Below are 16,530 nucleotides of genomic sequence, written 5' to 3' on the forward strand. Positions count from 1 at the left end.
ATCAGCTACTCCGGATATTCGGGTGTTACATCACTGTTAAGAACTCAGATAGTGGGAGTTCTTCCTAGCACTTTAATTCTTCAACAATAGTATACTTCATTTTGCAACTTGATCCTCAATCTCACTTAAGAAACGTGTAACAAACTACACAGAAGTACAAGGCCCATTAGCAAAGAGGGGTCCGATTTTGGGTGAGAAGAAAAGCGTGTGTAATTTCACTCTCAAACTTACCAAGTGTCTAAACTCTACGGAGAGGCTTCCGTTAGAAGACTCTTCAATGGACATGGCTTTGACATGAGTTCCACAAAGGACAAATCTTCGATTACTAAAGAGGAAATCTTAGTCATGTACCTGGCCTCAGGTACTATTATATTTACAAGAATAGTAAAAACAATTCTACAAAATAAACATCTTACCTTAGAGTTGAAGCATTCCTGTAAAACCAAAAAAATTCTTTAAAATGATCTATTTATTAGGATCATATATAATAGAATTATACAGGATCATATATAATAGAATTTCATTTTAAGTCTTTATAATAAAGCCTTTAAAATTAAAACTTCATTGGCTCTGTCAAATATTTGAACTTCAAAGTCAAATAGTTGAAGTACATTGAAACATAAAGTTAGAGGAGTGAATTTAATAGTTCAAAATTATTGTATAAAAGGGCAATTAACTAAAAAACATCTTCCATTGTCACATGCTTCTTTAACAAAATTAGAAAACTTACTTGTCAATGGATGCTTTAACCTTCACCTGATAGTTTAGTTCTGGCAATTTTATCAGTAGTCTGAAAAGAAATATATCAATAAAGAATCAAAAATAAAAATCAAAGTTAAAAGCCTTTTTGTTTTTAAAGGAGTAAACATGAGTGTAGCATAGGCACATAAATAAAATTTATATTATCTCCTGCTACATGTTAATGTGTTTTAAAATATGTAATTCCTCTTTAGCTTGCCCCATTACCAGTACTGACATCAGGCCCTCAACACCTTTACCACCAAACATTTGAAAGTTTGCCCCTCATCTGTTCTGTGTGCTGGTTAATACATTGGCCCCATCACAAATATAGGGATCCGTTTTGGCTAAAATCCAAGCCTGGGTTAACTGTATAGATATACGAAACATTCTTTTCAAGGTTATTAATGTGGCTCCATTTAATCCTCTTATTCCAAAAAAAGTGTAAACTTAGCAAAACTAAATGTTTTGATGATAACTGTTTTATAGTGAACATACTGAGATGAGGTGCCTCTAAAATGAATATGGAAAATACTGATTCAAATACGCTCTTAATCTTTAAACACGTCATGTATAAGGAACAACAAAAATGTTCTTAACAAAGACCTCACTATGAACAAATAGCATGTAACGAGCTCCTTCTAGAAACCGGGCACAGCCTCTGGGGCCTGGGGACTGGCTAGCAGAGAGCCAGGAAAAGAGAATGTGGTCACAGCTGCACATGAAAGACAGGAGTCCGGCCAAGCAGAGCAGCAGAGGAAATACGGTGATAAACCCTCAACGTGAGAGAAATAAAATCAGGGCTCACACACAGCCCAAGCAGAAGGGTGGGAGGAATATAGCAAAGGTCCCCGAAATGTTGCACAAAGCACAGGATTGCCTTTGGGGGTCTGGAGAACCCTAAGTGCACAGGCATTCAACGTGAGTCGTGAGGTGCTGCGTGGTCAGGTGGGTACGGTCAGCTCCTTTCCTTCCCCACTCCCCTTTCCCTCCTGTTGCAGGAAGGACCAGCGACGCTCCGGTGACTGATATTAGAGACCCCAGTCTTCCTCCCTTTGAAATAGGAGGGTGCGCTAGACGGGTGTGGGGCAAACCTTATAGGAAGTGAAGGATTGTCTATCCAGATGGTGGCAGGAGGAGGCCACCTGTGGGGAACAGGGCACCCACACCAGGGACCACCCGGCAGTCACTTCAGACAGCGAATCCGGTGCCTGCCCAGGGGTTGCGTCCATGGCGAAGCTTTGGCCAGCCTTTGTCCCTCCCCTTTTCCCAGAAAGCATCGCAGGCCTCCTCCCAGCGTCTTAGGGGACAGGAGGATGCCCGCTTCTCTCCACCCTATTTCCCTCTGTTGCTAGTATTCAGAGCGATCCAGAGATACAGGATGAGGAATGAACTTGTGAGAAGAGGAAATTTTAAGGAAGAAGCTGGCCTCTGGCTTTCGGGATGGGGCATAGAAACTGAGGCAGAGGCTTAATTAGGGCTTTGATTTGCAAAGTGAAGGCCAGGGCCTTCCATTTAAACTAGAGTTCCAGTGCGGATCTGTGCTGACGGACTGGACCCTAGGGCCATAAACTAGTCTCTCCCAGGCATCACCACTTGTGAGTCCTCAGTCTCCGCTTCTCTGAAGTGACCAAGAGACCAGCTTTAGGACGTGGAGTCAGAGCCAGGACAAAAGTCTTTGAAAGTGAGATCACAAACTCATTGTTGTGTTTTTAAGGAAAACTGAGTTCTGATCGCTCGGCTGATAGGAAAGATCAAATATGTAGTTAAAACGAAGCAGAAACAATACAAAAGCCAGATGTCTTTAAATCAGGCACACAGTAGGGCTACACTCACGATTGCAGAATTCAGAGTTTTTGTGGAAAACAGGAGAAACCAGTTACTGGGTAATCACAGAGGGAAACCGTGTCATTACATTTCCTGGGCAGGATTCTCAAAGCCCTCCACAGTCTGTCCCCCATCTGTCTATGGCATTCTGTGTCCCTCTGTCCCACCATCACATGGCAGATTCAGGGACTCATTACTTGCGTGGCGCAGGCGCTCAGAATTCCCGCCCCCCTAGTCTCTCGGGGCCATTTTGCAAGTTAATGTCTCAGCAGTCTGTCCCACCGTGCTGGATATTAGGACTCAAAATGTTCACACGAATGTCCCCAGTGTCGTCACCAACACCCCACACTGTCCTGCTCTGGACAAGCAGGGTGGGCATGGCAACAGGCCTGGTGACTACAGAGGCCCAGAGCTCCAGACAGACAGGCTGAATGCAAGGCACCGTAGCGGGAACCAGCTTCCTCTCGGGGCAACACACAGACACAGACGGCCGAGACAGGCGCTCTGCCTACCTTAGCTTCACCGTGAACTGAATGAGGGTCTTAAGCACCAGCGGCCTCTGCGGGTGGGTTGGCATGCAGGGCTGTCGCTCCACCACAAAGGAGCTAGGTGGAAAGAGAACAGCCTGTCAGCTAAGGCCTGCACACATGGACAGACTGCAAACCACAGGGGGGCAGGGTGCCACCCTCCCAGTAAGTCCAGATCTTCTGCGCCTAGAAGGTGCTCAGTAAAACCCAGGCCTTCCCAGCAGCTACTTGTAAGTAATGGTCCCGGGATAGGAAAACCCCCGAGAGCTGTCCCCATGTAATAATGGTAACTATTTCTTAGTTGTTATGCTTGAGTCTCAAAAGGGGTCCATCTGTAAATATCGTCGTTTTTGGACTGGATATTAGGACATCTGGTACATATTAGCATTTTTAAATGTCCTCCACCTTTCGTTTCTTGGATAAGCATTTAAGAAGAAAGCCTTGCGATCTGTTCTAAAATGTTAAAACTGAGCCCTAGGTGGGTGCTGTGGCTTAGCTCATGGAAAACTGAGTTGGTTGGTGGGAGCAGTATTAGAGAATAAGTAGTGAAAGTGGAGATATGGTTTCTGGAACTTTCTAGGGGCTCAGTTCACTCCTTCCTGGGGCTCACTGTTCAAACTTCCCTGCGGCTCCTTCACCTGAACACCAGAACCTTGGGCGGGGCATCCCTCAGCTCCATGGAACGGAGGACATCGCACGGTGCAGGTAAGATTGCACACACTGCTTCTTTTTTGTTAATTTTAAAGAGAAAAAATCAAATTTCAAAATGTGATAGAGGGCAACGTTTAATAAATTGCATATTGTTATCTTTAAATTAGTTACTCAGGGTACAAGAGTTTGCATGTAATTGTCTGCATGTAATTGTCCAAACAATATTAGCACAAATCTTTCTTTTTAATGAACTAAGAGAAATTAGTAGTATAACTACCTTGACTATCATATATATTTTTTCTTTCAGCTTTTCACACTAGGGAGAAATATGATGTTTACACATGTGAGTCTGATTTATTTCACTTATGAGTATGGTCTTGAGTTACATCCATTTACCTATAAATGTCTCCAGTGTATCCTTCTTTATAGCTGAGTAGTACTCTGTTCTAGAAAAATATCACATCTTTTTTTAGCCCTTCTTCAGTTGACGAGCATTTAGGTTGTTTCCAAGAGCCAGCTATTACAAACTGTGCTGCTACAAACACGGTTCACTTACTTCTTGAAAAGGTTGTAGATCAAGAAGGTAACTCTTTCCAGCAGGTGAGCTCTTTGCACTGGGATAGGGTCACCATCATACGTCATTTTGGTAGATTGCTCCTCCAATTTCTCCAGTTGCCTTCTGAGTTGGAAAAGACTTTCTGCCAGTAGGGTAAAGCTATTGAACAGCAAATGATAGTTTTTCCACTTAATAACTGAATATTTTAACAGCTGATGTTAAATTATTAAATAGTTATCAAATTAAAATGAGCCAATTCCAATTAGGGTTAGCGATCTTTATGTTTCTAATCTATTCCTTCTAGAATCTGCATCACACATGTTAAATGTTTTTGCTGTTTTCTAATGTATTCTTCAATTAGAGACACCATTTATGAAGTTTTGTCAGTACCTGGAATCACATCCCATTCCGTTAGCCTTTATTTACATGTGGGAAGCATAAACATGTTAGAGATGTGACCTCAGTAAGAGGCAAAGCAAGAGCAGTTTAAAATTACAAAATATATTCGTGACATAAAGAATATAATGTGTAAGAATACCGAAGAATCTCTCTCTGCATGTGTGTGTGCACACACGCACATACGCACACAACACACACACTATATTTTATAAGCTCTAGCCCTAAGTATTAGTTAACAAAGATCAGTGACTCTGGCAGAAGATATGTAGTAATTAAAAATGATCATCCAAATGGAAATGGGATTTGGACCAGCTGAATAGAGAACAAGAAAGATTGACATGAACAGGAAAGGCAAACCACGTCATCAGATTTGAGAAACCCACCTGGCTGAAAAAGCTCTTTTTCTGAAAGTGTGATAAAGGCTGTGGAAAGGATTTTCTAGTCCGGGCTTGGTTTTGGAATGAGCACTATTTTTTAAAGTACTTTACTGCTCCTTTTTGATATTTACCTTCTTCTCACAGTGCTCTAGAGAATGAAAATCCCTCCCCAGCGAAAATCTTGCTTGACGGTGAGCCCCGCTCCCCTCCTTCCCGGGCAGCAGCGCGCTCTGGGACCCTGTGCACCTCCGCTGCTCTCATTCACCCTCTTAGAGAAGCAATTTCGAATTTCATCTGAACATTTTTGTTTGTTATATACTTTACAATGTTTTCTCCAGCCAGGTAGTTTTATTTTGTGTTTATGAGGTAGAAAGACTATTCACATTTTATCTGATATTGCAAAAGATAATAATATCTACATTAACCTGCCTGTGTGTGTACATGGGTAGAGAAGTCACACTGAAATAACCATGTTAGATTTTGGTAACTTATAACTAAATGCCAAAATTGTGTATATTTGCAGTATTCAACATGATACTTGGATATATTAAACATTGCAGAATGGGCTATTCAACATCCAATAGAGTGCATCACCGGATACTTCTGTACTGATAAGAGTGCTTTGACTCTACTTTCTTTAGTAATTTTCAAATAATAACATACTGTTAGCTTCAGGTGTGATATGCAATAGATCCTCTCTTCTAACTGAAAGTTTGCATCTTTTGACCAACATCCTTAACAAAATTAATGCTATGTTGAAAACACAAAACTAATGTTTAATTCTGGTATCTTAAGATGCTTGTGGAAAAAGCTGAGACAACTATTTTCAAGATTGTGAAGTGTTTACTATATCCTTAAAGGAAATGTATTGCTGGTTTCCAAAATCCACTTAAGAGTTTCAGATGGCTATTTTGCATGGGAAAAACAAGCAATTCTTATGCATCCTGCACAAGCACCATCCTCTTGCCCCAAGGAGTGGAAAAGATGAACATTTACACAAATCCAACTTTGTGTTCTACTGTCAGGTTCCCAGCTGCTCACAGGCGATCAGTAAGTTAAATGGAAACCTCTGTGCTCTGGCAGAGACACGCTGAAGCTTTGCACTTCCTGTGGTTTTCACGAGAAACTCGAGTCAGTTCGCTTTACCAGTTCTGAAGCTGGTCGAGCCCATTATGGAGCGGACCCCCGATGCAGGCAATCTGCTGCCGCCGCTTCCACTCCTGCAGCTCCTCCATCAGCATGCTGCTCGCCAGTAGGTCTGTCTCATTCACTATCTGCGTCATCTTACCGAGAGCCTCCTAGAAACAGTGAGAGAGAGAGAGAGAGAGAGAGAGAGAGGGAGAGAGAGAGAGAGGGAGAGAGAGAGATCCTCATAAGAAACCACCAGAATGGAACTTAGAAAGCAACTGGACCTGGGAGAGAAAGACTTGGTTAAAAGTTTAACCAAATACTCCATCATGGGTTCACTTCTGTTTGCCACAGCACCGCCTTTCCAAACAGTTAAACTACTACCATTAGCTCAAGTGATCGGGAAAGAAGAAGAACCAGAGATTCACATTCTCATGCGCTTCAGTCCACTTGGAGTTGGACTGGTGACTTCTGAAAGTTGTAGTCACACAACCGTAGATTTAGCTGGGCCTGGAGGTTCACGCCTGTAGTGCCAGCTACCTGGGAAGCTGAGGCAGGAAGAGTGCAAATTGGAGGCCAGCCTGGGAAATTTAGTGAAATCCTGACCCCCAATAAAAGCAAAAATAAGCAGAGTTGAAGATGCAATACATCACTCCCTGAATTCAACCCCCAGCATCACTAGCAAACCCAAAAAGCTATGGATATGATTCTTAAAAGAATGTTTACCAATGTTTATTTCTATGAATATGATGATGCATTTAGTTGAAGGTATATAGACTAAGTTTTGAGCCTTTCTGTGTTAATTAGGATATTATTAGGGTTTGGAGAAGCACAAGTTCCAAAGGCCTGAGCTTTTGCCCTGACTTCGCCCATGTGCTGTGTGAATTGAGGCAAAGCTTTCTGCCTTGTTGGGACTCAGCCTCCTCATCTGCACAACCACAAAAATGCACGGAGTGATCTCCAACACCCTTTCTCTCCTCAAAATTTTATCTATAAAGTAGAATAACATGACATGCAGAAAACATATAGCATAGGGTTATTATGCATAAAAGCATCAGTTTTATCTTGGGTTACTTGCATGCTTACAATCTTATATATAACTAAGTTTAAAGTTTTGCATGTTTAATGTTCATACAAATTCCTGAGCAAAAGAAATGGAGCTGAACTTTTTAAATGAACTAGTGATCTTCAGTTACTGGTGAAATATTAATTGCATTTCATTTCAAAGAGAAGTAACAGATGGAGATAAATACATTCCATTCATGAAAAATATTCCATTGACCCAGAAAAAGCTCTTCTTCCCACTGGGGAGAGGTTTAGACAGAGTGTGTTCAGTTGCCAATGAACTAATTTGAAATCTAGAGACCTGTTTAATGCAGAGTCATTTCTCAGAGTAAGAATTACAACACTTATGTCCAATAAAATTTTCACACTCACCGAGTAATTTTCTAATTACACATACACACTGGAGCCCATCTTAGCAAATTAAGTAAAGCCACTAAAACAGCTATGTCTGAAATACTGAAAAACATTTAGTAAAACCTCCAACTTGGAATTGATGATAGCTACATTAAATATGTCACATAAGCAAGACAGAGAGGTGCAGCTCTGAACCTGCCAAATTGCAAGCACTGTTCCTAGAAACATGGCCAGTTACTCATTCAGCATAAATAGAACTGATAAAATCTAAGGGCATGACTTTTTTCAGTAAGATAGCTGAGACAGAGAGAGAGGAGAGAGAGAGAGAGACAGAGACAAACAGGTGAAGGGCCAAATTCAGCGTCTACACCAACCTTTCTCTTGAAGTCCAGGCTGTTGAGCATTTCCTGCAGTGTCAACACTTCCTGATTCATGAGGACGCTGTTCTTGTCTCCCTGATCTGCGAAAGAAGGGACATTGGATTTGGAGTTCTCTCCAAGGCAAAGCTCTCTACTGCTGGAAGCCAAGAAGACTCAGTGTGTGGCCCTAACCAGCTCGGGGAAGAGCAGGAACCTAGGCTGTAAGAGACTAAAAAGGGACCAAGAGAGCCCAGCCCTGGAGCTGAGTTCAGGAAGGTGCGTGCTGAGGCAGGAAGAATGTCATCCAAGCCCGAGGGACACGGCCTGTTATCTTACAGACCCAGGGTGAGGGGTGTGTGGGGTCTAGGCCACTCTTCACTCCATGCTCATTCTCTGGTGGTGGAGGGAGGGATAAAGAAGCTCTTATAATGGGCTCCTCGCTGGATCCCTCGGCACTAAAGACAGGCTTGGTTGTCTGGATGAATAAGGAAGGAAGAGGACTTTCCTTTGTGCCCAGAATTAAATCATGTTGGACTCATTTTCTGAGATCTATTTCCCATACCATCTCAGGAGTTATGAGTATGAAACCATCTGCTGGAGTTAGTGTTATCTGCTTGGTTTAAGAACTAACAAAGACTAAATCTTTTATTTTTTCTTTTGCTTTGCACAGTGGGCGGGATTCCCAGTAAAACTGGAAATGACGGAGTGGCAAAATAACAAAAATAGTTAATACAAAACGAAAACAGTCTGTCCTCGTCAATTTTGGTGTATTTTACAAACATCATATTTTAAAATTTGGACATTAACTCTTATTGCTCTGCAGCACGTGATGGCTTACATCAGCCATTTATGTTCATAAAAACACAGACTGGGGTGCTTAGCTGACCGTGGGACTGTGAAAATGAGGTTCTGGAACAACTCTGTGGCTGATTACTCTGCACAAATCGCAGCACTAATCGCCAGGAACCCATTCCTGGTTGCAATCACAACTTCACTAATTTTTAGAACCCAGAGGTGAGAAAATCTTGCTTACGCCGCATTTTATCAACTGAAAACTTCATTAGCTAATTCTTTCCCATGTCCATCAAGACTTGCTTTCTTTTTCAGTTATAACAGGGTGACACAAACAGAATAAATATTTGTCATTTTCACTGATAAAAATGGTCACATGCATTCTTCACAATGCAAAAGCACTGAAAAATATTAAAGATACTCAAGCAGTAATATATTAAATTCAAAAGAGATCTGTTGCTTGGTGTGTTTTGTTGTGCAATATTCTAATCCTCAAAGTGGATGGTTGTTGGGGGCGAAGCTGTCTGTACCTTGGGTATTGAGGATGAGGTCGCTGCTTCTCATGGGCTTGGCAGGGCCCGTGACAAGTGTGTACAGCTCAGGGAGCTGTTGCCATGGTGACCTGACCTTCTTGACATAATACAGACAGTTTCCTCTTGACTTGCTGTTCTGCTAATAGATTAGATATTCTTCCTGTCCCAGGTCCTAGCCTCCCCTTAAACTCTCCGCAATTGTTTCTGTGCTGATTGTATAAATAAACACGCTCCAGGCCCAGGGAGTCTTCTCTCTCATCAGGAGCGAGGGGTCCACCTGACCCAGCTTCTGTCTTTTTTTGTTTGTTTGTTTGTTTGTTTTTTTGTCTTTTTCCTTTTTATCGGTACTGGGGATCAAACTCACGACTGCCTGCTTTCAAGGCAGGCGCTTCTACTGCTGAGCTAAATCCGCAGCCCTAGCTTCTGTCTGTTGACTCCTGTTTTTTTCATCCCCCACCGTCCTCCCTCCGGAGTTTTGAGAGCTGCACTGACGCGGCAGGCAGTTCATATATAAAATTTGGGATGATGTTATCTTCTGTGGACTGTAATCCTTTAACAAATTTGTTTGTTCTAAAACATTTTAGGGTCATAGATCCTTTTGATAATTGATTACACCCATATTATGCCATTTCTTCTTTCCTCCTCCTCTTCCTCTTCCTCCTCCTCTTCCTCCTCCTTTTTCTTCTGTTTTCTGAATCAGGGTTTCACTATGCAGTTCAGGCTGGCCTCAAACTGGTGAGGCTGAAGCTGGCTTCAAATTCACAGCGCTCCTCCTGCCTCAGTCTCCCAAGTGCTGGTATTACAGGCATTGGCATTTATTCTTAAAGGAAAATTTGTATATACACATGATCATGCATATCCTACTGCATAGAAATCTAGCCACACTGAAGGTGGCAAGACTGGAAAACAAATCATCTCACTCATTATAACAAGTTAATGTTTGCTTACAATCATCCATATTTCCATCAAGAAGCATTTTAAGCTAACATTTTAATAGTTGAAGGTGATTTTATCAATCAAAGCTTTACCTTATTTACTTTTAAAAATTATTTTGAAATCATTTTAGTTACAAAAAACTTTGCAAAAATAATACAGACTTGTACTAATAAAGTCCTTATTTAGTACCCTCTGTGTCTGACATAAATGCAGCACAACTATAATGATCAAAACCAGTAAACTGGCATAAGTTTACTCCTCTTAACTAATCTAGACCTAGTTAGGGTCTCACCAGTTGTCCCAGTACTTGTAACATTCTTTAAACTATCAACTTATTGTCACTTGTAAAACTTAGGCTTTAAAAATATTTTCCTATTTCCCCTCCATTTGTTAAAAACAGTGTAATTATATTGAGCATCAATCTTTAACCACAGAAATTCACATTTCAGTGTCCTATATTTTAACACTTATACAACTATTGAAATTATGTGTTGGAAGAATTTTTTATATGGAGAAATACTGAAAAATAGAACTATATATGAGATGTCTTAGTGTTTGAAAATAGATATGTAGCAATATATATGAACATACAGAAAAAAGGCTAGAAGAAAACATGGGTTTTTTTTGACAATGATGACCTGTGTATTGCTTATCTCACATTATTTTTATTTTTTAGTGCTTTTGTCTAATTTCCAGCTTTTCTTTTACGAAACACATGTCTACTTTATAATGCTTGAAAATCACATTTTAAAAAATCATGCAGCATTCCCTGACCTTGTCGGATTTTTATCAGTTGTGATGAGAGTCAGATTCTTTTTTTTTTTTTTTTTTTTTTTTTTTTTTTTTTTGTCTTTTTCGTTTTTATTGGTACCAGGGATCGAACTCACGACTGCCTGCTTGCAAGGCAGGCGCTTATGCCGCTGAGCTAAATCCCCAGCCCCGAGAGTCAGATTCTTTACAAGAATCTCCTTATTTTGAGGGAGCTGCATGTTGTTATTTCATGCAGGTGATTCTGTACAGAGTCTGTAATTTAGTTTGAAGTAAAAATTTCTCTCTGAGAAAAGGAAGAAGCAAAAACAAAAATATGTTCCTTGTCTATATACTCTTTTGTTTTTTAAAGACTCACTTAAGAAAATAAAATAAATTTGCTCATCAATTCCCAGTAAAGACCTAATATTTATACTGCCTTCCCGTCCCGTAGAGTTATAGACAAAACAAAAACTTACCCATAGTCTGAATTGTTTTATATCTGTAGTCAAATTCATCTTGCAGGTCCTCTAAGTATTTCGTGTCTTGTTCTGTCATCTTTATACAAAAGAAAATGTACTCACTCAAAAGGAAACATCAAGGTACATGGCAACGTGTAAGCATGCCAGTGAAATACCACCGCAGATATTTTTAGGGAACACTCTTTGGGGCTTCCAGCCTCTGACAGCATCAAAGACTACACTGAACCTGCTTTTCTAACTCACAAAAATGTTAGCTAATGCTGGAAATGGTTGAACTTGTTCTTTCAACTATTTTCTTTTTTCTGCTTGTGTGGGAGCCTTTTGGTATCTGACCCTTCCTAGAAGATACCACACTCATTGTTTCTAAACCACAAAAATGAGTGCTTTTGCCCTTTTAAAACTCTTGGATAGTTTTTTACTCTATTAGTGTGCCAGTGATCAGCTTTGGCTTAAATCGCCACTGAAACAGGCTGCAGTAACTTTGTGATGATTCAATCTTGATATTTTCTCTTCCTGGGTCTTAAACAGAACCTACGATGGCTGGGGATATAGCTCAATGGCATAAGCACCTCTGTGGCAAGCTGTGAGTTCAGTCCCCTGTACAAAAAATCCAAAAAACACAAAACTACGTTTTCTCCTGTCTGCTTCTGTCTTTGGGATAGACCCGACCTTTCTCCAAACCTGACTATGTGTCTTTGCTCTGTCACAACAGTGGTTAAATGTCAAGGTCTGGGTGAAAGGCTTTCCATGCAATGTCTCATTAAGTCTCACACTACTCATGGTGCGGGCCACCCTTGCTTTTTGTAGGACAAGCAGCAGAGGCTGGGGATAGGAAGGACTCACACCTAGCTTCTCGGGGAGGAGTTCTGGGCTGGGTCCAGCCTGACTCTGACCCTCGACCCCTAACCAAGCTGGGTCCACTGCTTCTTACATTCCAGACTATACTCTTCCCTTTTTTCACAGAAAGTTGAAATTTCCACTGCCTGCTCATTCCAAAAGGTCCAAAGAAATTTTACATCTACCCGTAGCAGATCTTTCTCCACAAATTCCAAATTTTAGCTAATTTACTCGTTGAGAAGACCATGCAATTTTGAGTCAGAGTTTATATGGCTACACTCTGACTTTTGCAGCTTATGAAGTGACAAAAATATCTTTGTGTTTCAGCTTCTTTTTCCTTAAAATGGGCCAACAGGGTGAGTGGAGGCAGAAAGAGGATGATAGAAGTTATGTGTGGAGTTGTGAGCCCACGGGGCAGAAACAACTTAAAACAGCGTTTGGGGCCAGGTTCATAAGCGCTTCGTGGAGGTTACTTCTAATAGAAAGCACATTAAGGTGAATGAAAGTGTATCACACGGTAACTAGGAAAAACCAACGCTAAACTAATCAAAACACTTTCAGATGTCGTCATCAGTGGTTGCCACTGTGAAAACACCAGAAAGCACCTGCAAAGCCCTGGTGGTGGCCCCAGACAATCGCAGACCGCAGGAGTGCCAGTTCCAAAGCCTTTCTCAGGGACCAAGGTTAGGCATGCTAGGGAGAGGGCCTGCTCCCTGGAGTCACCCCAGGATGGACAGCAGGGCTGGACTTGTGGAGGGAGTGTTCTCAGGAGAGGAGCACGTGGAGGGGGGACCAGGACGGGGCAGGCACATGGTCTACACTGCGGTCCAACTTGGTCTTGGTGTCATAAAGAACCTGGGGACAAGAGGAGGCCGGGTCTGGCCTTCTCTCCCAGCCTTGTCACTGTCTGGAGGCAGCCTGGGGTCACTTCCTACAATCCTTGGCAGGTGGGGAGAGATAGAGGCCTGGGAAGGCCTCTATCTAGTTTGGGCTCCAAAAGGTGCACTTCCAGTGCAGGGCACTGCTCAGGATTTCAAAACGAATTTGAGGGGGAGGGGCTGGCTGGGAGACCACAGGTTTAATGGGTGTGAGGTTCTGGGTGCCACCTACAGCACCACAGAGGGAAATAAGCAAGAGAGAAAGGGAGAGAAAAGGAGAAAAAAAGGGAGAGGGAAAAAAGGAAAAAGAAAGAGAGAAAAAAGGGAAAAAAGAAAAAGAGAAAGAGAAAGGGAGAAAGGGAGAAAAAGAAAGAGAAAGAGAGGGAGAGATAAAAGGTGTGTGCCTGATTGACGTGATGAGCGTAAATCCTACTGCAATCAGCAGATCACGTCCTGCGCGTACCCACGTGTGAAATCAGTCCAGCCACTGTTGTCACGTTACAGGGCACCGAGGCGTTTCGCCTCGGGTCTGTCCTGAGAACCTGACTTTTTGTGGCACAGCAGAAGCAGAGGCTTTGCATACCTATGTCCTTAGGCTTGCTGTGTCATCTATGACGCAGTCTACATTTAAACAATAGTTTGTCTAACTTTATGGAATTGTTATAGTGTCTATAAGAGGCAAAAAATAATACACTATGCAAGCTTTAGAAAGGGAAATTGGCATTCCATTTTATATACCACATAGTGGAGAGTAAGCTTACATAAGAAATCTTTTCTAGATCAATGACATTGATACATCTCTATCCAGACAGGCCAGAAAAGAAAACAAGATGTACCACTATCACACAACTGAGGCGATACCATTATAGATTCTTTCAATATTCCAAGGAAAATAAAGGAATATTATGCTGATAAAGGCAATTTAGTTGGAGCAGAAACATTTCTTGAAAAGCACAAATTACCAAAGGTCATTCAAGAAGAAATAGATATTCTGATAGCTTTTACTTTTCTCACAGAAATGCAAATTGGAGTCGACAATCTTCCCATAATGAAACTGTCCATATATAAAGAGAAGCCACGAGAGAAATGTATCTTATTAACAAATTGTCCCGCGGTTTCTATAAACACCCTCGTGGGAGCCAAGGACAAAGGTGCTGGTTTAAGACTGAGGTGACCACCCGGCCGGCCCAGGGTCCACAAGACCTACGTCACTCACCTGGACGCTGTTTTTGATGGCGGCCACTTTGTGCTCCACGTTCCTCTGTCTTTCTGAAACTGAAGAACTCTGTAAGGATTTCTCCAGGGGTCCCTGGAAAAAGGGTCTCGACATTTCACTGCTGTTGGCACAACGGGTTCGTGATGAATGTAACATACACAGCGCTCGCTTTGAGCCGAGATTTTGATCAGCACAATAGCAAATATTAAACAGCCATCCAGACTGTGCCTACCAGGCCCAAGGCTCTGGGTCTATTCCCAGCACCAAAACAACCCCGAACCCCAAAGCAACACAGCCATGCTGTCACAAAATAGTTAACGAAACAGTACAAACAATGTTAAATGTTAAGGAACTGGAGAGATTATAACAAACACCATGGGTGTGCACACAGAGCTTAGAGATATAGTGCTTATACATAGATGTGTTCTTTATTTAAAAATATATAGCTAAAAAGATATAAACTCAAGTGCCCGAGTGGAAGAAAGCACACACTCCCAAATGCTATCTGTGTGTCACCTCTGAAGTTACAGATGATTTTATGATTTTTAAAATTTCTGTTTTCTGTAGCAGAATTACACCACTTTTGCTACAAAAATGAGTATGATGACACTACACTGAATTGGGAGGGAGTTGAATCTGCTAGAATGGGATGCAGTTATACTCCGGGGCAAAAACTTTACTACAGGAGATGGACACGTTGTAGTCTGGTTGAGCAGGGAGGTCCCCTGCTCCTCCCCGAGTTCCACTTCTTGGCCCTGTAACCATCTTAGATGTGAAATTCTGCAGCTACCTGGAGGTGACCGTGAGACATGCGAGCCGTGTCTTTCCTACAGCTGAGTGGGAGTCAGGTTAGAACGGCTGACGACTACAACCTGCACAAATCAGAGGAGGGAACTCAAGGGGGAGCCCGGCTCCCCAGGCTTGGTCAGATATTCCCCACACACCACACTCTCCAGGGTGAGAAAGCCTCAAAACAGTTCCCCGTCTCTTATTTTGGTATCTGCTATTTGTCTACTGAGCTAAATTAAAAAAAAAAAAAAAAACACAGTGCTTCTTTCATAGCGATTTTATGGTACTGGCAGATTATTCTCAGAGTGACAAATGTTTCCACTTGACTAATAGCTGACATTTGAAGCGGACAGCACACACGCACACAAGCACATACACACATGACCAGAGATAAGAGAGGAATAAAAAAAGACTCTTGAGAATATAGGAGGTGTGATCAGAACATATGGTGAATTCTTAAAATTAAAAAATTATAACAGCAAAAGAAATACTGTCATTAACCCTCTGCCAGATGCTACGTCTCATGCTGGATATACCTATTCCTTTGTTCTTGCCACTGTCTGAAGCAGTTTGGAAGTCATTTTTTCATGAGCGCATAGTTACACTGTTGTAGAAATAATGATAGAAAAATGTGTTGAAAGCAACGGTAGTGTTTTGAGAGGGATTAATGACAAAATGCCTTTTATTGTCATAATTTTTAAATTTACACCCCTGTACAATGAATATACCCTGGTATATTCAGAATGTTTTAGATTCATCATAGTCTTGATTTTTACTCCCAAGACATTACATCAAGCTACATGTACTTTAGGGACTTGCTATAGTTTTAAAATGAAACAATAATATTCATCATCTAAGAAGCTAAGCTGTTAAAACTTCAGAGTCTTGCAGAAACATTCATCATGTGAAAGTGACAAACTCTGACAATTTTCAATAGATAAAAAGGGACTTTTGCTATACTTTCAAAATACGGTGGTATGACTTACTAAATTATGGGGATGTCTTTCAGAAAACGGATCATTTTACACAGTGTACTTCTTCATTTATAAGCATTAACTGAAAAGTATTCCTTAGAAATTTCACCGATTCATTTAGTTGTCTGTGATGAGCATTCTGATACATGATTCATACAGTGGGATAAACTCTAATCTAAAGGACATCAGGGCAAATTACACTCAAGGAACCGACAAGCAAGTATTTATGAAGTTTCTGTAAGACTAAATTCCTGTGGGAGACTAGTTTAGGCTTGTGTGATAGGAAATAGAAAACTACTCAAGGACCATAATTCAGGTCGTTCGGTAACGATGCACATGATGCAGAAGCAGAGTCCAAATGAAAA

The 16,530-nt window shown here is 41.4% G+C and overlaps 1 protein-coding gene across 4 annotated transcripts in view; it reads right to left on the minus strand.

The window, feature by feature from the left end:
• Positions 1 to 16,530, minus strand: part of Stat4 (signal transducer and activator of transcription 4) — an 89,379-nt gene that overhangs the window by 21,370 nt on the left and 51,479 nt on the right. For 3 of the 4 annotated variants that reach the window (XM_063259457.1, XM_063259456.1, XM_063259458.1), the window contains 9 exons: positions 14,403 to 14,495; positions 11,469 to 11,547; positions 7,997 to 8,082; positions 6,222 to 6,373; positions 4,300 to 4,458; positions 3,078 to 3,170; positions 731 to 790; positions 417 to 434; positions 232 to 325 (listed from right to left, as the gene is read on the minus strand). In XM_063259457.1, coding sequence (XP_063115527.1) covers positions 232 to 325; positions 417 to 434; positions 731 to 790; positions 3,078 to 3,170; positions 4,300 to 4,458; positions 6,222 to 6,373; positions 7,997 to 8,082; positions 11,469 to 11,547; positions 14,403 to 14,495 — 834 coding nt within the window. Of the gene's footprint in view, positions 1 to 231; positions 326 to 416; positions 435 to 730; positions 791 to 3,077; positions 3,171 to 4,299; positions 4,459 to 6,221; positions 6,374 to 7,996; positions 8,083 to 11,468; positions 11,548 to 14,402; positions 14,524 to 16,530 lie in introns of all 4 variants that reach the window. The other variant, XM_063259459.1, reaches the window with a different exon arrangement.

Source organism: Cavia porcellus, unplaced genomic scaffold (assembly GCF_034190915.1).
Source record: "Cavia porcellus strain 051 isolate PalLab524CR breed Dunkin Hartley unplaced genomic scaffold, mCavPor4.1 scaffold_12, whole genome shotgun sequence".
In the NCBI taxonomy this organism is placed as follows: Eukaryota; Metazoa; Chordata; class Mammalia; order Rodentia; family Caviidae; genus Cavia; species Cavia porcellus.